Consider the following 25658-nt stretch of genomic DNA (forward strand, 5'->3'; position numbering starts at 1 on the left):
TTGCACATGGAAAAAGGGGGCCCCAGGATGATGGTCATTGTACCGTCAGCCCTTGACAGGTGTCAGGCAAGACTCCAAGTTTCCCCCTACCCTTGCTGTGTTCAGAGGTGAGAAGCTCTCCTGGGGCGCCTGGGTGGCTCAGTGGGTTAAGCCGCTGCCTTCGCCTCAGGTCATGATCTCAGGGTCCTGGGATCGAGTCCCGCATCGGGCTCTCTGCTCAGCGGGGAGCCTGCTTCCTCCTCTCTCTCTCTCTGCCTGCCTCTCTGCCTACTTGTGATCTCTCTCTGTCAAATAAATAAATAAAATCTTAAAAAAAAAAAAAAAAAAAAAAAGAAGCTCTCCTGAAGCTCTTGCAGGGGTGCAGCCCGAGTCAAGGTACAGTGGCTGGCTCACTTGCAGCCCCAGCAGACTGAGAGAGTCCTTTGCCAGGCCCCTGGGTCTCAATGTCAGTGGGTATGGGCAGATGCTGGAGGGGGTCTACAAAGAGGGATGAGGCAGCCCTCCATCACATTCTTCAGAGGCCAGGGACCAATCAGAGCAGTAAGAATTGTGGCTGAGGGCGCCTGGGTGGCTCAGTGGGTTAAGCCGCTGCCTTCGGCTCAGGTCATGATCTCAGGGTCCTGGGATCGAGGCCCGCATCGGGCTCTCTGCTCAGCGGGGTGCCTGCTTCTCTCTCTCTCTCTCTCTCTCTCTCTCTGCTTGCCTCTCCGTCTACTTGTGATTTCTGACTGTCAAATAAATAAATAAAATCTTTAAAAAAAAAAAAAAAAGAATTGTGGCTGAGCTTTAAATGACTCCAGGTCTTACCAAGAATATGGCTGTCCCTAGTTCTGAACTTTCCCACTTCCAGAAATCAGACCAAACAACAATGCAAGGAGCAAAAAAATAAAACACAAACTACATTTTCACCAAAACCTAGAAAGAGGAAAAACACACAAACTCCAGGTCACCGAACAGCTATGCCACATCATGGCGTGGGTGGGGGATAGGGCTATGAGGGCAAGGGGTCCCCAGGACCCAGCCTCTCCAAAGGAGCTGACGGCAGGGCTGGTGTCCTGGGGTACAGGACCTGTACCTCTTTTCTAGGGAAACCTGCTTGGAGGGTCTGACATCCTGGGGCAGAGGCCCCCAGGCAGAAATCAAGGGGTCAGGGTGAGTGGCCTTCTAAGCCAGCCTGGGCTTGGAAAGACAGAGGACCAATGGCCACACAGACAGGGGCCACCGCATGGCAGCACTGAGGAAGCCCACAGCTGCCCTGGGCTCCATGAAGCCCCTGCTGGTAGCCCCGGGTAGTGCAGCTCAGGCAAATTGAAACACAGAAGATACATGGTTTCCCTCTGGACAAGAAGCTGAACTGCCCTCCCTATAAGAACCTCCAACTTGGGATGGCCGTCAGCCTAGAAGAGTCCACAGATTGGGAACTGAGATCCCGGGGGGGAGGACATCACACTGGAGTGCATGAAATGAGAACTGTCAGGATAAGGGAGTGAAAGGAAGCCAAGAAAGAGCCGGATGGAAACAGCACACACACAACACACACAGGATAGAAACGAAAGAAGCAGACAACATAGCAGGAAAGGAAAGATTTTTGGAAATGTTTAGAGAGTACTCAAGAGACAAGAAGAAAATAGGTAGAAGGAAGCCATCGCATACCTCACTGGAACCTGGGAAGAAGGAAACCAAAACGGTGGTGCCAAATAGATGTTTTAAATACACTTCAAGAGACCTTCCTAGAAATTATACAAGACCTCAGTGAGTGTATTCGGAATGCCCTGAGTATCCGGGAAAACTGGAAAACTGACCTACAACATTCAGTACCAAGACCAGCCCAATGACATCAGCACAGGTCCTCATGACACCACGACACACCAATGTCCCCCCCGCTCCAGACAGTGCAGGAGGGACCTCAAAGATGCTCAAGGAAAGAAAATGAAGCCAAGAATGTCACCTGCAAATGTCCTACATGTTCTGAACAAGCAAGAACTCACTCAGCACAATTCACACAACTGGCTGTCATGAACCAGAGGGAAATTTGGGCAGAAGGGCAGAGCAGGACAGCTTTGCAGAAAGATGGGTGGTGAGCACGGACTGTATTCATCTTCAGACTGAGATGGGAATTAGGATAGCAGAGCAGAGTGACATGGCAGTCTGCTATGACCAGGGAGAAAGTGCACCTGGCAGGCAGGGGAGATGATGGGGGGGGAATGGCCCAAGCCCCCAGCAGCCTGCCTGGTAGTACAGCTGGGCTCACAGGATGCCATAGAAAGCTAGCAAGCCCAGAAGTGGTGTGGATGGGAAAGAAGCACTCAGGCCCACGCAGACTGACAGGGATGGCGTGGGCACCCAGGGACATCATAGCTGCTCACAGACAGGGGACGGATGGCGTGCTTCCAGCAGAGGCCCAGAACAAAGAAAAGGTGGAAAATAACCATCACAAAAGAAAACCATGGCAAAGAAAACAAATCACAGACTCTGTGAACTGCTGTCTCTGGCCAGGGAGGGCCTGTGGAGTGCCTTCTTCAGCCACACACAGGCGGCCCTCGGTTGGAGCCTTTCCTGGAGGGCTGGCGCCAGGAGCATCAGAAACACTCAGCCATGAACGTCACCTGTCCTGTTACTTAACTGTCTCACAAGGGAGTGGTTTCCTCCACCTGACCAATATGACGAGCTCTGTATCCTGAATAGAGTATTTGCGGTTCCTTGGTTTTCAAAATTAAGAGTCAGCATATTAAATTACAAAATTCTAAAATCTAAGTTTTTGCATAAGACTTAATTATTATATATATAAAAATCTGGCAAATATTCATATTTACTTATAGTGGTTCTTTGATTCATGTTTGCTCAGTTTAAGGTACATGTATAAATTTAACACCTTGTATTTTATTTTTGGGAAGTATACTTCAAATGATTCTGTTAAGTAAAATCTTTCCCAGTAACTCATGACAAGTCTACTGGATAGCAACTAATTTTGAATGCCATACTATGTGGAGCCTCCCGCCCAGCTCCCGTGTCCCTGTGGTGCTGTGGAGGCTGCTGGGGGCTGCAGCGAAGGCCCTGGTGCCCAGGCACACTCACGGTTGTACAGGGTGATGATATGCAGACAGTTCAGCAGCTGCCGCTTGTACTCATGGATCCTCTTCACGTGCACGTCAAACATGGAGGAAGGGTTGATTTTCACTTTATATTCCTTCTCCAGGAAGGCAGAGAACTTCAGCTTATTTTCCTGGGGAGGAAAAAGGACAAGGAAGGTCAAACCCCTGAGTCTCCAAGGTCTGACTGAGGCTTCAGTTTTCCAGCCACACAGCAGGGCAGGGGCTCCCGGAGACCTTCTGGGGATAGGGGTGGGGCAGCGGGGTACTGAAGCTGGGCACACTCCCCGGTGGCAGAAATAAATGGGAAACTAGACCAAAAAACAAACTTACGCAGAAGCAGAAAGGTAAAAAATGTAGAACGAAGGGGAGTTATGAGTGTGGTGTCAAAGGACATAGATGGGGGCAGGCAGGGAGAGAAGACTCAAGAGGTAGGACTCTTTCTGGGGCCTAAGACCATGTGGCAGACCAGGAGAAAGGTAGGTTCCAGAGGGGCTGTGTTCTTGGTCATGGGGGTCACCTGTCAGGTTTGAGGGCTCTAGGGTCCCTGCTCATCTGGTTGTGAGGCTGGCTGCCCTGGGGAGAGGCTCTCACACTAGCAAGCAATGTGCCACATGAAGGGATGCCAGGACTGGATGGACTTTCAGAGTTCCTCCTGTGGACAAAGTCTTCCTGTAGAACCTGGGGCAACGCATCCTTGGGCTGCTCTGGGGTCTGCACCCACCTGCCCGCCTGATGGTGACCTGAGGGCAGCCACTGGGTCTGACACCCAGATCACGCAGCACTGCTGTCCCACACTGGCCTACCTGCTTGACCTTGGCCACATCCTGGATGAGTGCCTCATCATCAACCAATGGCAACAGCTTCTTCAGTTGGCTCAGGTCAGTTAGGAAACCCTCTCCGATTTTCTATAAGACATAAAGGGAAGCAGTGTTTCTGCTCACTGTAGGACCTGTCGTCCTGGATACTGTCTTCCCATTTTGTCATCCCTGCCTCTGCTTTCCTTGCTAGATCTGCTCTAGCCTGGCCCCAGGCCTGCTTCTCTCTTACAATAGCCAGCAATCAGAAAACACCCCCAGACCATGGCCGCAGCTGCTGCGAGCATTCCTTCCCCAGGCTCTCTCCAATCAGACCTGGGTTTGCTCCTGACTAGGACGTCACAGTCTGGTCAAGCTCAAACATCCACAATAATCATGCAATCCTTCCTTGTCCCCTTCACAGACACGTCCCAAACCTGGGGGCCAACCATGGCCCAGCAGCTCCTCACCCATACCCAAGGCCCTGCACCCTCCAGCCACTTCCTGGTCCGGCCCTCTGCACTACAGCAGGGCCGTCGGTCTGAATGCACTGCTCATCAAGTGCCCCCGCCAAGTGCCCCTGTTGCTAACTTAGGATCACAAGGAAAACTCCTGGCCTGTCCTCCCTCTGCCTGCCTCACCTGGTACTGAGCCCTGCTGGCGGTCCAGCTCCCAGGTGGGCCATGCCCCTCGGCCAAAGGAGCAGAGAGTCAGGGCTCCTGGCTCCCTCCCCTTAGCCCTTCAGGTCTGTGCTCTGCTGGCCCTTTGCCAGGGCTGCCTTCCCTGACACATCTAGCCAGACTGCCAGTGTCCCCATGGCAGGCCCTCACCAGGCGTCACCCTCCAGCCACCTGCTGCATTCTCAAGGCCAGCACAGCACCTGGTGTGTAAAAGCACCCACTTCCTCCTTCCTTCCTGCACAAGCACATAAATGATCAGCTTATCACCATGTGTCTGCCTCACCAAACCTCTCCAGTGGGTCTCTGGCTGCTGCTCAGCTAGGCAGCCCCACCCCAGTCCTTCCCAAAGCCTAGGACCTCACTTCTGAACCCCTGCACAAGCCGCTAGGGCCACTGACTGGCAGTATAGCTTGGCTCAATGTCCCCGTATCTGACTCCATGCGCCCCCAGCCAGGAGCCACTGCCGGCCAACACACAAAGGAGGATCGCTACCCCCTCAGCACATCCTGGCGACAGGCCTGTGGGCCTTGGGTGACAGCTGAGGATCTAAGTGTGCCCGCAGCTCCCTGGGGACTCAGTGCCGTGGGTCTCACCTCCACGATGGTGTCAGCCAGCCCTGGGTTACACAGCAGCAGCCACCGTCGCGGTGTGATGCCGTTTGTCTTATTCTGGAACTTCTCTGGCTCCAGCTCATAAAAATCCTTAAAGCTAAGAAAGAAGACAGGCAAGTATCACAAGAGCTGTGTTTGGAACAAAGTGAGCAAGAAAACATTAAGGAAATCTTCTGGAAGGTCCCAAAGTTCCGTTTTTCTGTTCTGTTTTCGAAAGAGCACAGAGCAGTTAGCATTACTGTCCACCTTGACCACAGTGGGCATAGAGCACACGCTTTTCAAAGCACTGCACATTCGGCCACAGAGCAATGACCATACAGGCAGTGGAGCCTGGCCATCTTCCACGGGGACTGTGACACTGGAGAGGGTACAGGCTATGAAGCCTGAGAACTGGGGTTTAGTTTCCTCATCTGTAAAATGGGGATGCGCCCCACTGACAGGCCTGCTGCAGGGAATGAAGACTATTACACACGAAGCCCTTGGGCCGGCCCTGGGAACACAGAAGCCTCCACACGGACAGACCCAGTGTCATGGAGGTGCTCCACACACATCTGGGTCGAGGATGGAGGGAAGGAGTTCCAAGATCACATCCCACCAAGAGAGGGAGCAGAAGCATGAGATCCAACCTAAGAATACTTCCTTCCACTCGCTGACAAGCCCTGGCTCTTCCCTGCCCTGACCTCCATGCTGTATAGGCATTGGGACACTTGTCCTGAAGTGGGGCACTCCCAGCACCTGGCAAGCAGCAGATGGCGAGGGGAGAGCCTGAAAAGAGGAGGGCACTGGTGACAAGAAGGCTCAGCACCTTAATACCACTGAGTTGGAGCCCTCGGTGTCTTCGTCCACAGAAGGATATGCCCCAGGCAGTTAAGTCAGCGTGCATGACGGCAGCAGAGCAAGTGTGGAACGTGGGCAACAGGCCTCAGCCACCATGTGTCTGGCTGCTAACCGTCCCCAGAGGCAGATCTGGGGTCAGGAGGAGATACACCCAGCTCAGGGCAAATGCTGGCCCTACTCACACTGACTGCTTCACAATCTCCGAGTGGATCCTCGCCACGCCATTGACGGCATGCGACCCGATCACACACAAATGAGCCATGTTAATCCGCTTGCAGTCCCCTTCCTCAATCACAGACATCCTCCGCAGGCGGTCCACATCCCCGGGGAACAGGGCAGCCACGTGCTGTTGCCAAGACAGAGAGCTGTGAGCAGAAGGCCCAGGGGCCCACATGGAAGAGTCCACCTCCTCCAAGAAAAACCTGGGGTTGCTGTACTCCATATATGCCTCTGAGTTCCTGGAATGCACTTCCCAGAGCCCTGAGGGCAGGAGGAGCTCTCCATGCTGCTGCCACCCAGGGAAGGGCCTGTGCTGGCCAGAGGACTCAGCAAACCTGCCCTGCCAGAAGCAGACAGTCAGAGGACCTTGGTGCGGAGGCATGCCACGTGACTCACAAGGATGAGACAAGAGTGCTGCCCTCCTGGCCTAGGCACGGTCCAGCCACAGTCTGATCAGCTGGTAATGGCTACTTTTTCACCATAAGGTTAACAACTGAACAACAGGGGCATGTGGGTGGCTCAGTCGGTTAAGTGTCTGACTTCGGCTCAGGTCATGATCCCGGGATCCTAGGATCGAGCCCAGGGTCAAGCCCCAGTCTGGCTCCGCTCTCACCAGGGAGTCTGTTTCTCTCTCTCTCCCTCCGCCCATCCCCTCACTTGTGCTCTCTCTCTCTCAAAAAATTAATTAAAAAAACTTTAAAAAAAAATGAATAACAGGGGCACCTGAGTGGCTCAGTGGGTTAAGCCTCGGCCTTTGACTCAGGTCATGATCCCAGGGTCCTGGGATTGAGCCCTGCATCGGGCTCTCTGCTCAGCAGGGAGCCTGCTTCCCCTTCTCTCTCTGCCTGCCTCTCTGCCTGCTTGTGATCTCTCTCTCTCTGTCAAATAAATTTTTAAAAATCTTAAAAAAAAAAGAAAAAGATCATTAAAAATGAACAACAAACACACCTGGACTCGAAGTTGCCCTTTTCGTGTACATTCTCCTTTCTACAGGTAACAGAGGAAAGACAAATGCTACTTGGTTTCCAAATCACCCAAATGTTGCTGTATGGCCCAGGACAAAGACATTTCAAGAACAGACACATCTGAGCCCCACTCAGGAATGGGAATGTTTTAAAAAGACCTGAATCGGGCGCCTGGGTGGCTCAGTGGGTTAAGCCGCTGCCTTCGGCTCAGGTCATGATCTCAGGGTCCTGGGATCGAGTCCCGCATCAGGCTCTCTGCTCAGCAGGGAGCCTGCTTCCTCCTCTCTCTCTGCCTGCCTCTCTGCCTACTTGTGATCTCTCTCTGTCAAATAAATAAATAAAATCTTTAAAAAATAAATAAATAAAATTTAAAAAAAATAAAAAAAAATAAAAAAAAAAAGACCTGAATCCATGACTCCTACATACACTGTGGGGGTCTAGGTGTGGGAACTAGATATCACTGACTCTGCCACCTCTGCCAGATTGTCCCAATTCCTCAGCTGGGCAGAGGCTATTCAAGAAATAAGGCACCTGTTCTAGGCCAGACGAACCCATGTGGAGGATGGGAGGGCCCTTTACCTCTGCCCACCACCTCCACCCCTGATCACGACATGGGGAGGTCAGGCAGCAACCCCAAATCTCCCACCCGCATCCCTGTTGCTCACATCTAGGTGCCTCTGGTTGATGGCATAGATGATCTCCAGGTGCCGTGGCAGGAGCGACTCAAACATGGACACAGGCCATCGTTCCAAGGCCTCGGGTAACACGGTGTGGTTGGTGTATGCACAGGTCTTCTTTGTGATTTCCCAGGCCTAGAACATTCCAGAACATTCCAATGCATTTTTTTTAGGAACAGTTCTTCTACCAGATGCCTAGGCAAGGGGCAAGCCCAGGATCAAACAGAGATATTCGGATCCACCAGAAAGGGGCCAGGCCAGCTAGCTATACATCTCTGCCCTCTGACCCTGTCTAGAATCTTCTCAAAACCCACAAGTGAGCATCATGCCCTTTACATTTCAGACATGACCACATACATTCTACTTCCTAACAGAGCACACACATATAAATGAGTAACGCTTACCTCACCATGTGGCATCATTCACTGACTGACTTTTCCTCTGTGTAAACCATTTTTTATTGGTGAACAAAGCAGAACACCAAACAATTTTCTGATTTATTTCCACCCAACTAATCTCACATCCAGTCCAAGAACACTGGGAAACTGTGTGACCTCCCTCCACTGGCCAAGAGCAGATGGGACCATGGGAGTGCTGCCTACCCCACCTGGAAGTGCACTGCAAACCAGAGAGGGGATCTGGGTTCTACACCATGACATAAAAGTTGCTCTACAGTTTTACATGTTGATTTAAACTAGATCAAGAAAATCCCACTATACAAGGATCTAAGACCAAATGAATCAGGAGAACAAACATAAAAACATAAACAATGTGTTTCTTTACACTTGATATTTCTGGGGATTTTGTCACAATTCTAAGATGAGAAAATGTATGTGAGAAGCTCTAAGAAGTGTCAGGATCCTTTTCCTGTCTTCCAGAAAACTGCTCATGTGCCTTTCTTTGTACCACTGTCCCACCCACCGTGTCCTGGTCCCCTGGGATAAACCCCAGACCCACTCCTGGAACGTCCTCCTCCCCATGGCTCTGTCTCTTCAGGGACAATGTCCCTTTTTCCCCAGGCCACAGGAGAAAAGCCTTCCTCAACATCCTAGGGCCAGCTCAGTACTCAACCACTGTTGTTGGGACAGGCTTGAAAGTGAAGGGGACACCATCACCCCACATGCAGGTTTGGGGGGGGGGGAATCATAAGCCCATGTGTCCAGGTCTGAGAGGAACACTGTCCTACCCCATGCAGGTCTGGGGGGAACACTATAACCCCACATGTCTGTCGGGGACACGACCATCATACATGCAGGTCTTGGGGGGGAAACCATAACCCCATATGCCCAGGTCTGGGGGACACTGTCACCCCACACACAGGTCTTGGGGGATACCATAACCCCACATACCCAGGTATCTGCAGGGGACACCATCACCCCACATGCCCCGGTCTGTGGGGAACACCCATCACCCCACATGCCCATGATTGTGGGGATACCATATCCTTGGTGCCCAGCCTTTGGTGCTCACCTTGTCCCAGTCCACTTTCTCCACGTCCACTAGTATCCTCATGAGCTCAGGGATGGCAAGGGCTGGGTGGGTGTCATTCAGCTGGATGGCGACCTGCAATTTACATAGGGTCTCCCCCTCAATCCTCTTGCCTGCATGGGCGCCACTGTGGTCATTGTGTGCAGAATGGGGGTCCTCAGCTGCCTACCCCTGAGAAGCCTGGTCTACAGGGCCAACAACTGGAGCTGAAAGCAATGGCACAGGTGCTGAGCCCAGCAGGACAACCAGCCAAGGAACAGGGAGACAACGGGGTCACAGGGGCCACAGGGAGGGGCCAGGAAGACCCTGGAGGCAGGTTCCTCAGTAGGACCTTTGGCCTGCTTCCAAGGCCCTCCTCATGCTCTCTACTGCTCCCCCTGGCCCAGAACGTTCCTCCCCACTAGGATACGTTGGCCTTGTTTTAAAACACAGAACCCAGCCTGCCAAATGCATCATGTTTCACCCACGGGAACCTTTTACAGTGTCCTTTGCTTCTCCTAGGATGCCCTGTGTGGCCCTAGTCAGGGAGGAGGGGCCCAGCCCCTGACGACAAGGAGACCAGGATAAGGGGAGACCGCGGTCCTGCCCCTCCCCTACCTTGAGGATCCCCAACCTTGAGGAACAAACAGAGACTGGGAATGTCCTGCCTTCTGCACCGGTGTTAAGACCCATCAACAAACCAACCTTGTCGGGGAAGGTCTCGAAACAGGTCCTTACTGGGTCCCGACAGCCAAACTTGGAGGACTTAAAGCGGCGAATAATGTCCTGGAGGGTGGCAGCCACCACAAAGTACTCCTGCTTCAGGCGGAGCTCCTTCCCCTCAAAGAACTGAAGACATGGGATAGAGCTGGCATCACCAACAGCCAGCGGGACCAGCACAGGGTCCCTCGAGGGACCCCCTCAGGACCCAAGAAGGGCACTAGGCTGAAAGATCCCGCTCCAGGGGTGCAGGGACATATGTGTGCATGAGAACGGGAGCCCTTGGGGGCCCCCACCCCACCCCCGGCCTGGGCCCAAGGTCAGGTAACCTGCAGCTCAAGGGCACAGGCATTAAGTGATGACGGCCTAATCTGCATGTGATCTTCAGACAGGTAGGCAGCCAGCACAGGGTCACACTGCCCTGCATGAGGACAGCAGGCATGCAGGTCTCTTTCCTTAACACCCAGAGTCAATCGGGAGCACAAGCTCCAAAACTTTAGAATCTTAAAATCTTGGCGGGGGTAAAACGCTTAAAATCTTGGCGGGGGTAGTGAGGATGGGGTGTGTTCGGTTGTGAGCCTTTCAGCACCAATGCCCTTTGCTACTAAGGTACACATATTACTCGGATTAAATAGAAAATGCAAACCCACTAAGACAGGTGAATTCCAAAGGGCTCTTGCCTGGCAACAATAACGAAGCCAGCAGATGTTAAACTCGGTGGCAATGGAGGCTGTGGTTGGGACTTGATCTAGTGCGTGGTGACACATACTAAAAGTTTTTCAAACCATGACTGCACATGCCTCAAGGCATCACTGACAAACAGGGACCGCTATCCCCACTTGAGAAAGGGGTCACCCAACTCTCAGGGAAGCAGCATCACATGGCAGAAGAGCAGAAACTGGCCACAGGTGAAGTCACGTTGCCCCCATGGCGCCCTGCATATGGCCTCATATGGGGTCAGCTAAGAGCCAGCCTGCAGGGGCAGCCGTGTATGGGGCAGTGTGGAGGTGTGAGAAGAGGCCACGAACCTCCCAAAGTGTCCCCTTAGGGAGACGGCAAGGGGAAGATGCTGACAGACACACACAGACTCGTGGGGCATAATCAAGCATGTGGGGTGCCGTCCTCACCCCAAGGAGCCACATGAGGGCTGCTGGTGGGCACTTATGTGGTCTTGACCTGATGATAAGTGTGGTTCTTCTAGACAGCTCCAGCCCCCCAGGGCACTTTCCTAGTAGATGAGAACCAACCACGTGAGCTACTCACATTATCATTTGGATACAAGACTCTGGAGATATTCTCGGCCAGGTTCCTGTCCAGGACTGCCTCGATGTAGCCACCCACATTAACTGTGAGCAGAGACGGTGAAGTCAGGACCCGTGTGCCTTCCCGACTCCCCATGTGCCCTCTGCCTCCAGTTTCCCCCTCACCTCCCTGAACTGTGGGAGGGACATTCCCAAACAGGGGGTGCCCACAGAGCCATGGTTTCACTGAGCCCTCACACCCTACAGGACGCCAGGCCCCTTGCTCCTTCCTGAAGGCACAGGGTCCCAGGAGCACTGGCTTTGCCCGGGGGTGCTCCCTGGGAGGCCCCAGGTCTCTGAGGAGCCGCTCTCTGCCTTATAAGGAGAGCCTCATGCTCTCCACAGCAGGGACAGCGCAGACAGGATAAGAGCTCTGAGAGGCAAGTTTGGGGGAAATCACCCAAAAGAGACAAGAGAGGCAGAACACACAGTCATGGAGCTTGAAGTCGTTGGGCGCCTTGGCGGACCACAGCCTCATGGTGTTGACAGTGTTGTTCTGGTAGCCGGGCACCGGGGTGTCGTACGGCATGGCCAGCACCACCTGGCCAAGGAGAGATGGTCCAATCCAGTCAGTCAGAGATGCAGGCCCCAGGCCCAGGCCTCCTCATTCCACCAATAACATTGTGCTGCATGCTGGCCGCCAACCTGCTTGCCCTCTGGCTGTTCTACCCCAGACTCCTGCCACTCACCCTGTGACAGGCCACAGTCCAGCCCAAGGGCAGCCCAGGCCAAAAGCACCTGTGGTGGCCCTGCAGGAAGGTCCTGACCACACTCTTGAGGTCACTTCTATCTTCTCTGAGTTCACCTCCTTCAACACTGGCATTAAGAATTAGTGGAGTGCTTGGGCGACTCAGTGGGTTAAAGCCTCTGGCTTTAGGTCATGATTTCAGGGTTCTGGGATCAAGCCCCACATGGGGCTCTCTGCTCAGCAGGGAGCCTGCTTCCCTCTCTCTCTCTGCCTGCCTCTCTGCCTACTTATGATTTCTATGTCAAATACATAAATAAAATCTTAAAAAATAAAAAAAAGAATTCTTCCCACTCAGCTGCTCAAGGGGCCACTGTGTCAACCTCACTGATGCTCAGGGCTAGCAGCCACACCTCCTCAATCCTCGTCCTCTGCCCGCAACACTGTCCCTCTTCTTGCTCAACTTTGCTTGTGCAACTGCAGGACTCAGCTAACTTCTCCACAGACAGCTTCTATTTCTGACTCCATTTCCCAATGTCTGTAGAAGGTCTTGACCTCTAACCCTCAGAGAAACCAAACCAGGCCACACTCTACTCACAATGGAAAATCTATGGCCTGTGCTACAAACATAGGGCCTGCCATGTCCCCTCCTGACGCCCCTCTGTCCACAAGTATCTGCTTTACTCTTACCAAGGACAGGAAGATATGCACATGTCTCACGGTCACTTCCAACCCTTAGACCCCTAGAAGGGGCTTCTCACACTCAAGCATGTCTGTGGGGGCTCATACAGTTTCAACTCTGTAGCTTTACAAGATGAAATCCCCTCCTACAGCCAAAAAGGACTACAGGATAGCATCACGAGAACCTTAGTATCACCTTTCCCCTCCCTTTCCCTCTCCCCCGGGCTCCCCAAAGCCTTGTCCAAGCCAGTTACAAGCCCTCCAAAGCATTCCTAACCACCCCTCCTTCCCTATCCAGGGCCAGCCCTCCAGCATAAGGCCCCTATGGTCTCTACACTTTTCTCTATCAGCATACACTGATATGCTTATCTTCTACAAGCACTGGGATAACTGACCCCTTCTCTATTCTTTCAGATTAAAAACAATGTATGATGGCATCTTAACATGGCTCAGCCATGTTAACATGGCTCTAGCCAGCGTTAGCCTATGCACTCTGTTTAAAACTTATGCTGCAGAAAATCTGGACGACTCACATTTGCACGCCCAGGGCTTCCCCAGTCTCCCAGGCTCACCTCCCCACATCCAGACGACTGAATCTTATTCATTACAGCTATGTCCCAGGAAGGCTCTCCTGCTACCTCCCTCTGCCCCCAAGACCACCCAGATGAGCACTACCTGCCATCCCAGAGCCTAGACTGGATTCGCCATGCTCCTGTCCCCTTGTCAATGCCAGTGCCCTGTTCTGGGACATCTAGACCCAGCTCACCACACTGCCCAGGGCTCAGATAGCTCAGTGGTGGTGCATGACACCTGGGAGGCACTACTAAGGCCTGTGGTATGCGTTTGAGAGCAGGCATCAAGCACCTGCTCTCTGGAGATGCTGAGGAACTATCTGTGTCCCCCAGGGCCTCAGTGCCCTGCCCCCATCACCACACTGTCCTGCCAGCCGTTCAATGACTGCTGGTCTCAACTCCCACACAAGCCCCCCGCGGAACCTTTCTCCCTGCCTGGGCAACTCCCAACAACCGACAACTGGTAAAAAGCAGGCATATGAGCACAAAACCTCCCAGGCCTTCACCTCGGGTCAGGCTGTGTGGGGAAACCACACAGTGTGCACTCCCAAAGGGAAGCTGGTATGACCAGGAACTGTGGCCATCCCTCACTGTGCCCCACACTTCCCCTGGGGGAGGCTACCTGGGTGTCTAGCCACTTGACGCCATCAGGGGTGTGCTTCACTCTCCCGTAGAAGTGCACAGGCAGCATGTACTCTGGCCGCGCCTTCTCCCAGGGGTTGCCGTAGCGCAGCCAGTCATCCGCCTCCTCCACCTGGAAAGGGGCCGGCAGTGAGGGAAACAGGCCCTCAGCCCACAGGGATTGGCCGTCCAGGCGCCACCGTGCTGTGCCGAACAAACCACGGCCTCTGTGCCCAGGAACATTTCCAGTTCTGGTCGAGGGCATGTGTTCAAAAGTGAACATGTTGGACTATTAAAGAAACAAACTCAGGAAAAAGCATTAAAGTAAAGACATTAAGAATCACCGGAATTTAGGGGCACTGGGTGGCTCAGTGGTTAAGCATCTGCCTTCACCTCAGGTCATGATCCCTGGGTCCTAGGATCCAGCCTTGCATGAAGCCCGGCATCAGGCTCCCTGCTCGGCAGGAAGCCTGCTTCTCCCTCTCCCACTCTACCTGCTTGTGTTCTTTCTCTCCTTATGTCAAATAAATAAAATTTAAAAAAATAATAATAAAAAGAATCACCCAAATTTAACAATAAAAAGGAATGAAGTCCCGCTGCGTGCTGCAACATGGGTGAACCTCACAGACACGTGGAGTCAAAGAAGTACTGGTAGGGTACAGCTCCATTCACAGAAAATGTCTAGAACAGTCAAATGCATAGAGACAGCAGGTAGATCAGTGCTCATCAGGCACTTGGGTGTGATTGCAAATCCATGTGGGACTTCTTTTTAGCGTGATGAAAAGTATTCCAGAAATAGTGGTGATAGCTGCCCAACTTTGTAAACATATTAAAAACCACTTGATATCTCAATAAAGCTGTTATTTAAACTTTTTTTTTTTTTTAAAAGATTTTACTTATTTGCCAGAGAGAGAGCACAAGCAGGGACAGCTGCAGGCAGACGTAGAGGGAGAAGCAGGCTCCCCACTGAGCAAGGAGCCGGATGCTAGATTCAATCCCAAGTCCCTGGGATCATGATCTGAGCTGAAGGCATCCCATAAAGCTGTATTTTAAAAAAAAGAAAGAAAGAAAAAGAAATTAAAGAAAAGAATCACTGGAGCCCACTGCTTGGAAAATAATACCACAAATTAGTGGGTACCTGTGGCTGGGCTGCCTTTGCCGCAGGAGTGCCTGGATACACCATTGGAAGACACTGCTTTTCTGCAAGGCCTTCCTTAAACCAGGTTGTTTTTCAAAAACTGCACCTGGTAGCATCCAAAATCAATAAATACACAAAAGAGTATCCCACAAATAAAACCAAAAGTAGCCCCACAGATCTAACAATCTTTGAGCAGAAGCATTTGGTGGGGTTGCAAAGGAATAAATTAATTTGGTAAGCAGTGAATAAAGAATTAGAAATATAAATGTAAATGGGAGTCTTCTTCAAATTGTTAAAAAAAAAAAAAGGTCTATTTATTTATTTTAGAGAGGGAAAGAGAAAGCATGCACACACTGTGCACATGTAGGGATGGGGCTGAGGGGGACAGAGTCCTAAGCCAAAACCTAGAGTCAGACATTTAACTGGCTGAGCCACTTAGGTGCCCCTGTCTTCTTCAAAAATTTAATAACCAACCTTAAGTTCATGCATACCTTGGAGATATTCCAGGTTTGGCTCCAAACTACAGCAATAGAGTGAATATAGCCAGAGAGAGAGCCCAATGAATGTTTTGGTTTCCCAGCATATGTGAAAGTTAAATTTATACTACATTATAGTCTATTAAGTGTCCAACAGCATTACCTCTTAAAAATATATATAATACCTATGTGGTGGCTAACATAACACAAAAAACATTTTTTCTTAATTTTGGTGAAAAAACAAAAACAAAATATAATGCCTTAATTAAGAAATATTGCTACAAAATGTTAACCATCATCTGGGCTTTCAGCAAGTTGTAATCACTGATCACAGATCATCAGAACAATGTAATAATAACATTTGCAATACTGTGGGAATTACCAACATGTGACAGAGACATAAAGAGAGCAAATGTTGTTGGAAATATGGGACCCACACACTTGCTTGATGCAGAGTTGACACAATCCTTCAAGTTGTAAGAAATGTGTTATGTGAGAAGCATGATAAATTGAAGTACAATAGAACGAGGTGTGCCCATATGTTACCTTCAGGGTTTTAAAAAATTTTTATTCTTTAATTTTTATTTATTTATTTATTTCACAGTAAGCTCTATGCCCAGTGTGGGGCTTGAACTCACCATCCCAAGATCAAGAGTTGTATGGTCTATTGACTAAGCCAGCCTGGCACCCCTGGGGCTTTTTGTTTTTTGTTTTTTTTGTTTTTTTAATGGTTCTTACACAGAAGTAAAAAGTCAAGAATTTCTGGTTGCAGTTATAGGGAGATGACACAGCCGAGATTATTGCATCAGTATGTGTCTCTGCATCGTACTCCTGACTGGGCTTTTCTGTCTGGTGCAGGCAGCTATATTCATCATGGGACCAGCCCTGCCTTTTGATCTGGTGCCATGTCCTTGTACATTAGTAAGATTCTCCAATACCACAGCCTGGCCATCTACGTCCATGAATAGTTTGCAGAAGCAGCATCTCCTTGACTGTAAGAGGTTGTTGGAGAGGTCTCTCAGGGACCCCTATTTCTGCCCCTATGGCCAACAACACTGCTGTCTGACCAGTGCCAGCATTTAATTCTGCTATAGATCAACTCAATCAAAAACTGGCTCCCATCACAACAGGGTGGGAGGAGGATGAATTTATAACTCACCCATCATACCACAGGTGTCTTTAAGCGATTATGCAAGATGGCAAGAAGTAGAAGAACAAAAACACAACAAAGAAATGTCTGTGATCAAGCAAACAAAAGACAACACACAAAAAAATCTTCCTGCTAGGGGCGTCTGGGTGGCTCAGTGGGTTAAGCCTCTGTCTTCAGCTCAGGTCATGATCTCAGGGTCCTGGGATCGAGCCCCACATTGGGCTCTCTGCTCAGCAGGGAGCCGGCTCCCCCCCCCCCCTCACGCCCCCGCCACTCTCTGCCTGCCTGCCTCTCTGCCTGCCAAATAAATGAAGTCTTTAAAAAAAATCTTCCTGCTATAACCATCACACTAGGGTGGCAATGAGGGGCCTCTAAGTTTCTGTCTTATGAATGCACATTGCACAGACTGTAAGGAGCCTGAATGGGTCAAAGCACACAGGTGTACGAGGGCTGGTGTGCCTCTGATAGACACACATGCATAAGGAACTCTGCATGAAATCACCCAGACTTGTCCAGGAGGACAAGTGCAGTTCTAAGGTTGGAGAAAGTATGTTTACAAATTAAGCAATAGATACAAATCTGTTTTAAGTTTTCTTTTACTGTTAGCCATACTTTTCCCTGTCAACTTTTTATTATGAGTGTGTTCAAACATACAGAAGTATTAGAAAAATTGGCAGTAAACACTCACGCACCTTCAACTTAGGATCCATAACTGTTAACACATTGCTGTATCAGGTGTGCCCATGTTACCTTCGGGTAACAGATTTATCACATATCCATCCATCAACCCATCCAATTCTTGATGCATTTCAAAGTCATCTGTACACTTCTCCACGAACAGTTGAGCATGCACACCGTAAAGGAGAGTGCATCCTGTGTTTATGTTTTAGGTTTATTTGTATACAGTGCAATGTACAAAGCTGAAGGATACTCTTGAGCTCTGGCAATTGCTTGTGCCCTTGACCCAAGCCCCATCAAGACACAAGAGCTTTCCAACACCCCAGTCTGTTCATGTTCTGTACTACTCTCCTGTTACAAACCTTTTAATCCCAACCCCAGCCTTGCTTTATGTGTCACTGTTAGGCCTCAAATTATACTACAGAAACTATTCTCCAGTCAAGTGGAATATGCCTTCTATTTTAAGTCCTGAATGAGGGAAATGGTCTCCTTGTCCACTGGAGGGCAATGAGCCTGCACTCAGACACTGCATTCTTTCCACCAATGTGGTCTTGGCCACCTCCCTTTGCTTGTGGTTTGATGCTTCAAAATCCAAGCTCACTCTTCCCCAGAGCCACTTTGCTTTGCAGTCTGGCCTCTAACCCCCAGGACATTGTCCTGTCTCTGGGGTCAGGGAATGAAGGCAGAAGGTGGGAACAAAACCTACAATAACTGCTATTTCTCAAACTACTCTGAGTCAATTGTCCCACTGAGGGTGAACCAGAGAGGGTCACCTTTGCTCCACACTGAGGTACAACAGGGAACCAGCACACAGCATGTGACGTCCTCAACCCCTGGTGCTCCTACAGGACCAGCTGGGTGCCGGGTCCCACCCCAACAGGCCTCGCAGGCTCACAAAGAAGTTGTGTGCGATAAGCTCACACAGATCAACCTCTGGCAGCCCACAGAGAACTCTAAGGGAAGAATGGAGCTCACAGGATAGATCTGTCCCACCTCTGCTTTGGCCAGGACTAGCAGACAATCTCTCCAGAAAGGAGTTCAACATATAAAAGGCTGGACTGAAAGTGCCTGTTTTCTTGTGTACATGAGAGCTGGAAACAAGTGAAGAAATGGGAGTCTCACTCACCTGCCAGCCGTTGACAATCTTCTGGTTGAAAATCCCAAACTCATAGCGGATTCCATAGCCATATGCTGCTAGGCCCAACGTGGCCATGGAGTCAAGGAAGCAGGCTGAAAATTCCAAACACAAAGCACTTCTTGGGATCAAAGACAATCAGCAGCTTCAAGGCCCACTGGAAGCAAAGCCTAGACAACCATGTTAAGTAGGTCCTGGGACGCTAGCCTCTGGGTGCCAGATGGCAATTAAAGGCTGACCTATCATCTTAGATTTCATGAAATGAAAACAGCCCCCTCCCCTCCCTGAGAGCCAGGGGACCAGGCCGGAGGGTGTTCAGCATGAGGGTGAGGGGAGGCGGCAAGGACAGAAGTAAGGCACCCCACAGAGAGCCCATCTAACTTGGCATGCCTCTGAGTGCACAGTCCCTCACTGCTAGCTTTGTCTTGGAGAGCCTCAGGCAGGCTGGAGGGTGCAACACCCCTACATGTTCTACTTAAACTCCAAGTAGTTTGGACAGTAACACCACAAAATAGCTCTACGCACTAGTGAAGAAAGCACAGGGATGGGGGCTGGGAATGGATGGACATATAAGGACTCAAACACGTCAAACACCTAAGAACCAAAATTCCCCAAGACCTCCAGGAAGGTGGCTGGAGCAGCTAGGTGACATAAGGAGTCTTTGTTCCAATCAAAATGTCTTGGGGGAAAAAAAAAAAAAAAAAAACACCAATGTTTAGAAGACTCATTTATTTATTTGATAAAGTGAGAGAGAGCCGGGGATGGGGAAGGAAAAGGGAATGACAGTATTAAGCAGACTATATGCTGAGCATGGAGCCTGATGCAGGGCTTGATCCTATGACCCTGAGATCATGACCTGAGCCAAAATCAAGAGCCAGACACTTATGATGTGATCATTCCAGACAGGAAGCTGAACCTTACTTCCCAAGACACCAGGCATCCCGACAAAAACAATGTTTTAAATAAAGATCCAGAAAGCAGTCTTATTAAACTTCCAGATTAAAAAGAAAAAAAAAAAAAACAGTCCATAAGAAACAAGCAAATAAAATACTTGCTGAACTGAACAAATACTCCCAGACCCCTGTTATCAGACCTTGTACTAAGGGGAAGCAACAACAGCATCCACAAATATAAGACCTAGGCTCCTGTTTTGAAGAAATCATTCTCGCAGAAAGAACACAGGACATATCAAGTTACAAGGGGCAGGAAACTGACTAGGAAGTCTAAATAGGATCCAGACTGTGGAAGGCCTGAACCCCTGAAGGGCACAGATGGTGGAAGGCCATGGATGGGACTGTCCTGGCTGACAGTCACCAGCCTTGGGGTCGGAGGAGAAGTTAGGAAGCTGTCCTGAGCTGTGAAGGAAACCAAGTGTTCTGGAGCCTTCCTTGAGCTTGGTGAAACGGGTGCTGTTTTACTGACTGGGAGAGAGCTGTTGAGGGTGCAGGGGGCTGCAGGGGACTGATGTCCCAAGCTTGCGGCACAGTGGGGCTCCCTCAGGAGGGGGCATCCTGATTCCATCTGTGGGGGAAGTAAGGTTCAGCTTCCTGTCTGGAATGATCACATCATAAGCTACAAAAAAGCCCTGCATTTGGAGCAGATGCAGGGACCTAGAGACCTTTCCCACAAAGAGGTGAAGGTGGGGCAGGCCCTGCCAGCTGTTCCATTACACAGATACAGGTGTTATTTCGTTTGAGAGAAACATCTGCTGCTTTTATAATTTTTGAAGAATTTAACTTAAGATTTGAAAACATAAACACATACATAATACATATACTCAGATAAATCTGAGGGGGTTTGATCCCTTTACAAAATGACAACTCTCAGAAAGAGCAGTAATACAACATGGCAGGGGTCTGAGCCCACCCTCCCGTGGCCCCCACACAAGGGGACATAAACATAAAACCTGGGCTATTTCTCTTCCAGAAACACTGTGCCCAAGAGCCTTGAAGCACACAGCAAAATCAAATTTCACTGTGACAGTGATTTCCACCTCTAAGTTCTTGTTTTCGTTTTTGTTTTTTTTTTAAGTCTATTTACTTATTTGTTTGTTTAGTAATCTCTATACCTAATGTGGGGCTTGAACTCACGACCCTGAGATCAAGAGCCACATATTCTTCCAACTGAGACCACTAGGCAGCATTCCACTTCTAAGTCCTTTACTCTGTTCCCTTTGCCCTAAAAGGCTAGCAAAAATAACTCAAACAGGAAAAACAAAACAAAACTGGATATGCTCTCCAACATAATGACCCAAAGGAGCAATATCCCAAAAGGAATGACTTCGCTATTCTGGGGCAATCTGTTTACTACAGTAAAGCAGGAACAGCTTCCCAGCAGGACCTCATTCATCAATTGCGCATGTGTATGCACATATGTATGTGCCTGTACCTGTGTTTGTGTGTGTACAGACATGTGCATGCATATATGTACATGTTCACTCCTGTGCATGTGTATATGTGTGTGCCTATGTGCATGCGTGTGTGTGTCTGTCCATCTTTCTCCTAATTACCAGCTGTGGGATGTGATCAGTACCTTGGAAACCACCCCCCATGGCCAGCTACCCAACACTGGCAAGGCCTGTCTTCATGATCATCAGGAAGTATCCTTGTCTGAAGGAAAACATGTTTTGCATTTTATTCTACTTGGATGACACATTCTCCCATCCACTCAGAGAGGCCAATTTACCCCAACAAACTGCTGCTGGAAGCACAGCTGACCTCAGCCTCACCATGATACCAGCGACCAGGGCACCGTATCAGGAGAGGCCATGCCTAGCCAGAGGGCGGGATTACCTGCCAGCCTTCCCAGGCCACCATTCCCGAGGCCAGCATCCTCTTCTATTTCCTCCAGTTCTTCCAAGTCCAACCCCAGCTATGAAAAAAACAGCCAACATTTCAATATCACTTAATATCTTCCTCAAGCAACAGGTGAAAAGATAGTAAATCTTGTCAGTTTGTATCAGTCAAAGCTCAGAGTCTGCTTTCTTTGAGACTTGAAAATCTAATATTAAAATCAGACACTTAATCAAAGCATGAAAATTAAAGTTTCCAGGCATTTTAAAAGCTGCCAAACTACATAAGAATTAATAATCAAAAGGGAGCATGGTTTAATAGCCAAAGATAAATATTTATTATTTATAATAACAAATACTATTAACCTATGTACAGTGAACAGATTATAACATGTATCCTAAAAATGAAACCAGTAGCTTCAGTAATTCTCTAGTTTTGTATAGTCTCATAATATTTATGTGACTTATTTATTTACTAATTATTTAACTAGCTGTATTTATTATCTGCCTCCCCAAAGTGTCCTCTTCACTACATTTAGCTGTAGAGTATCTGTTCTGCCAGGCTTCAGGTCAGTTTCTGGGTTATTTACACTGATGTGGGAGTCACCTAACTGTTCCTGTGGATGAGGTGAGCTTATGGTCCTTCTGCTCTGCCATCTTCTCTGGAACTCCTATGCGACAGCTTTTTAAACTAAAGCACCTTTCCCGGGGTATCCCAACTGCATTCAAGCAATCTTGTGAAGTAGGTATATGGAATGTTGAAAATTGGAACGAAAGTAACAAAGTCCCCCCAACTTCTTCACCTGACTTGAAATCATCCCACAATGGTTTGGATGGATAACTGTTCCATCAATCTCAAACTGGCTTTAGTGTGTTAAACTTCACAAATTGCTCACATTAATTATCTTGATGAGTGTGTTTTAAACTTTTTGGCTTCTGGAGGACTTCAAGAGCTATTCTTTAATGGAATTATATCTATAGTATTTATCAAGTTAGAAACTTAAAACAGATTAATGTTTTTTAAGTATATATGAATTCATTTTAAACTAATAATCCCAGGGCGCCTGGGTGGCTCGGTGGTTAAGCCTCTGCCTTCGGCTCAGGTCATGATCTCAGGGTCCTGGGATCGAGTCCCGCATCGGGCTCTCTGCTCAGCAGGGAGCCTGCTTCCTTCTCTCTCTCTCTGCCTGCTTCTCTGCCTACTTGTGATTTCTCTCTGTCAAATAAATAAATAAAATCTTTAAAAAAAAAAAAAGTAATTTAAACTAATAATCCCATTAATATTAACATAACACAATGTCATGACAGGGTTTTTTTTTTTTTGTAATGACAGTATTTTAAAACAAATACTAAGAAGAGTAGCAGTGTTTTACATTTTTACAAATCTCTTTAATAAATTTTTTGCTTTAGCATTCAATCTATTGAGATATTACACATCATACAGCCTCTGGAAAGCTTCACCACATAGTCATGATAGAATAAAAATAAACAGTTCTGACCTAGTGGACCACTTGAAAAAGTCTTAGAGTTCCCAGAGGTCTCCAGACCACACTTCAAGAATCCGATAAATTACAAAGCAAACTTGTGGAAAAATAAAAACAAAGTCATAGAGATGGTTTAGTGTCTATTAATAAATTGAATGGTACTAACACAAACAGTAATCTGATTCAGAGAAAGATTTCAAAATATTGACTGAATTCCCATAGCAATTTCAAGGAACATGTTCCACCAAAAATATTTTGGATATGTGGGGGAGGCAGGATTTACCTAGTAGTACACACCAGCTCCAATGTAAGAAACACGTTTAACTACATTTTCCAAATTTATCTGACTATGGAACCTCTTACTCATGAAACATTTGCTAAAGTCAAAGACCACTACACTACATAAAGGTGAGCTAAGAGCCAATGTGGGAGGCAAGATGTTTTGTTCTCTTCTGTTTTTACCTTGAATGTTGTAGGTACACCTCAGCCTAGTAAGGCAAATTCTGCCATGAGTTTGAGACTATTCAAAAGAAGCACAAAAAAAGAGCTAAGTGACAGCAAGTCTAAAATCTCGCAAAAGTGGGCTCTGAACCAAAGACAGAAAAAGCACGATAGAGCATGTTAACCTGTTTATTTATTTATTGAGATATTATTCACATCCCATAAAAAATCCACCCTTTAAAGCAAACAATTCAATGGTTTTAACATACTCACGAAGTTGTGCAACCACCACTGATTCCAGTACTTCCTTGCCCCGCAAAACAAACCCCATACTTTCTGATAATCACTCCCACTTTCCCTATTCCCTCAGATCTTGGCAATCACTTTTCTTACTTTCTGTCACTACAGATCTGCCTATTCTCATCATTTCATATAAATGGAAATGCATACAAACATTTGGCCTTTTGTATCTGGCGTCTTTCAATTAGAATAATGTTTTCAGGGTTGATCCATGTTGGAGCACGTAACAGTACTGTTTATCACTGCATAGCTTTCTGTTGTAGGACTAGTCTACATTTTGCTTATCCATTTATCAGCTGACGGTTATTTAGGCTTGTTCCACTTTGGGGCTATCAAGAATAATGCTGCTATGAACATTCATGTACAATTTTATGTGTGGACATATGTTTTCATTTTTCCTGGAAATAAACCTTGGACTGAAATTGCTGGTTTAAACAATTCTATGCTTAACTTTTTGAGTAACTGCCAAACTACTTTTCAAAGAGGGTCCACCACTTTACTTCTCCCAGAAGTGTATGAGGGTTCCAATTTCTCCACATCCTAGCCAACACTTGTTCTCTGTCTTTACAATTATAGCCACTCAAGTGGATGTGAAGCGGTAGCTCATGGTTTTGATTTGCATTCCCAGATGACTAATGAGGTGGAGTACCTTTTCACATGCTTTTTGACCATTTTCATACCTTCTTTGGGAAAATGCTGATTCCAGTGCTTTGCCCATGTTTAAATTAGGCTGTCTGTACATTCTGGACACCAGACACTGATTAGATTTATGATTTACAAATATTTTCTCCTATTTTGTCTTTTCACCTTTTCATAATATACTTGGATGCCCAAAAGTTTTTACTCTTGTCCAGTTTAACTATTTTTCCTTTTATTGCTTATGCTTTTATGTCATTTCTAAGAATCTATTACCAAATAATGAAGAATTACTCATATATATTCTTCTAAGAGTTTTATGGTTTTAACTCTTTTATGTAGATCTTTCATCCATTTTGACTTAATTTTTATATGTAGTGTGAGGTAGGGATCCAACTTCATTTATTTGCCTGTGGACATCCAACTGTTCTAGCATCATTTATCAAAAACACTATTTTTTTCTCTGCTGAGCTGTTTTGGGAAATTTCTTCAAAAAGAAGAAAAGCAATTGACTACACAGGCCACCAAAAGCACAAGTGACAAAAGAAAAAAAACTGGGCTTCAAGAAAATTGAAAACTTTTCCACATCAAAGGACACTATCAACAAAGTGACAAGGTAACCCAGGGAAAAGTATTAGCAAATCATATGTCTGGTAAGGGATTAATATCCGGAATGGAGAACTCCTAAAACTCAACAACAGCAACAAAAAACAAAGAGTTCGATTGAGAAATGGGCAAAGGACTTGAACAGACATTTCTCCAAAGATATTTAGATGGCCAATAAGCACATGAAAAGATGCTTAACAGCACTCATCAGTAATAATGTTAATTAAAACCACAATGAGATACTATCCCCCCTACAACAGAATGGCTACTTTAAAAAAGAAAGAAAAAGAACAAGTGTTGATGAGGATGTAGAGAAATTGGAATTCTTGTGCACTACTGGTGAGAAATTAAAATGGTGTCACCACTGTGGAAAACAATATGATGTTTCCTCAAGAAGTTAAATATAGAATTACCATATGATCGAACAATTCCACTTCTTGGTATAGACCAAAAAGAACTGAAAGCAGGTTTTTTTGTTTTTTTTCTTTTTTTAAGATTTTATTTATTTCAGAGAATGAGAACGAGATCCAGAGAGAAGTGGGGTAAGAGAGCACGAGTAGGGTGAAGAGCAGAAGGAGAAGCAGATTCCCTACAGAGCAGGGAGCCAGATGTTGGGCTCAATCCTGGGATTCCAGAATCATTACCTGAGCCACCCAGATGCCCCTGAAAACAGGGTCTTGAAGAGATATTTATACACTCACATTCATGAAAGTATTATTCACAAGAGCTAAAAGGCAGAAGCAATCAAAGCACCTATAGACAAAGGAATGGATAAACACAGTATGGTATATACATACAGTGGAATATTATTCACAGAACCTTAAAAAGGAAGGAGATTTTGACATATGCTACAACATGGATGAACCTTGAAGGTACTAGTATTAAGCCAGTCAGCCACAAA

At 47.8% G+C, this 25658-nt stretch overlaps 1 protein-coding gene across 1 annotated transcript in view; it reads right to left on the reverse strand.

Annotated features, from left to right (window-relative positions):
• Positions 1-25658, reverse strand: part of PYGB (glycogen phosphorylase B) — a 57479-nt gene that overhangs the window by 10056 nt on the left and 21765 nt on the right. Inside the window, exons 3-14 of the mRNA XM_059134249.1 lie at positions 21292-21370; positions 18491-18594; positions 13924-14055; positions 11793-11904; positions 11326-11408; positions 10048-10191; positions 9346-9438; positions 7864-8010; positions 6197-6360; positions 5160-5274; positions 3896-3997; positions 3076-3223 (exon numbers count right to left, since the gene is read on the reverse strand). Of these exons, the coding sequence (XP_058990232.1) occupies positions 3076-3223; positions 3896-3997; positions 5160-5274; positions 6197-6360; positions 7864-8010; positions 9346-9438; positions 10048-10191; positions 11326-11408; positions 11793-11904; positions 13924-14055; positions 18491-18594; positions 21292-21370 (1423 nt within the window). The remainder of the gene's footprint in view (positions 1-3075; positions 3224-3895; positions 3998-5159; positions 5275-6196; positions 6361-7863; positions 8011-9345; positions 9439-10047; positions 10192-11325; positions 11409-11792; positions 11905-13923; positions 14056-18490; positions 18595-21291; positions 21371-25658) is intronic.

Source organism: Mustela lutreola, chromosome 9, assembly GCF_030435805.1.
Source record: "Mustela lutreola isolate mMusLut2 chromosome 9, mMusLut2.pri, whole genome shotgun sequence".
Lineage (NCBI taxonomy): Eukaryota > Metazoa > Chordata > Mammalia > Carnivora > Mustelidae > Mustela > Mustela lutreola.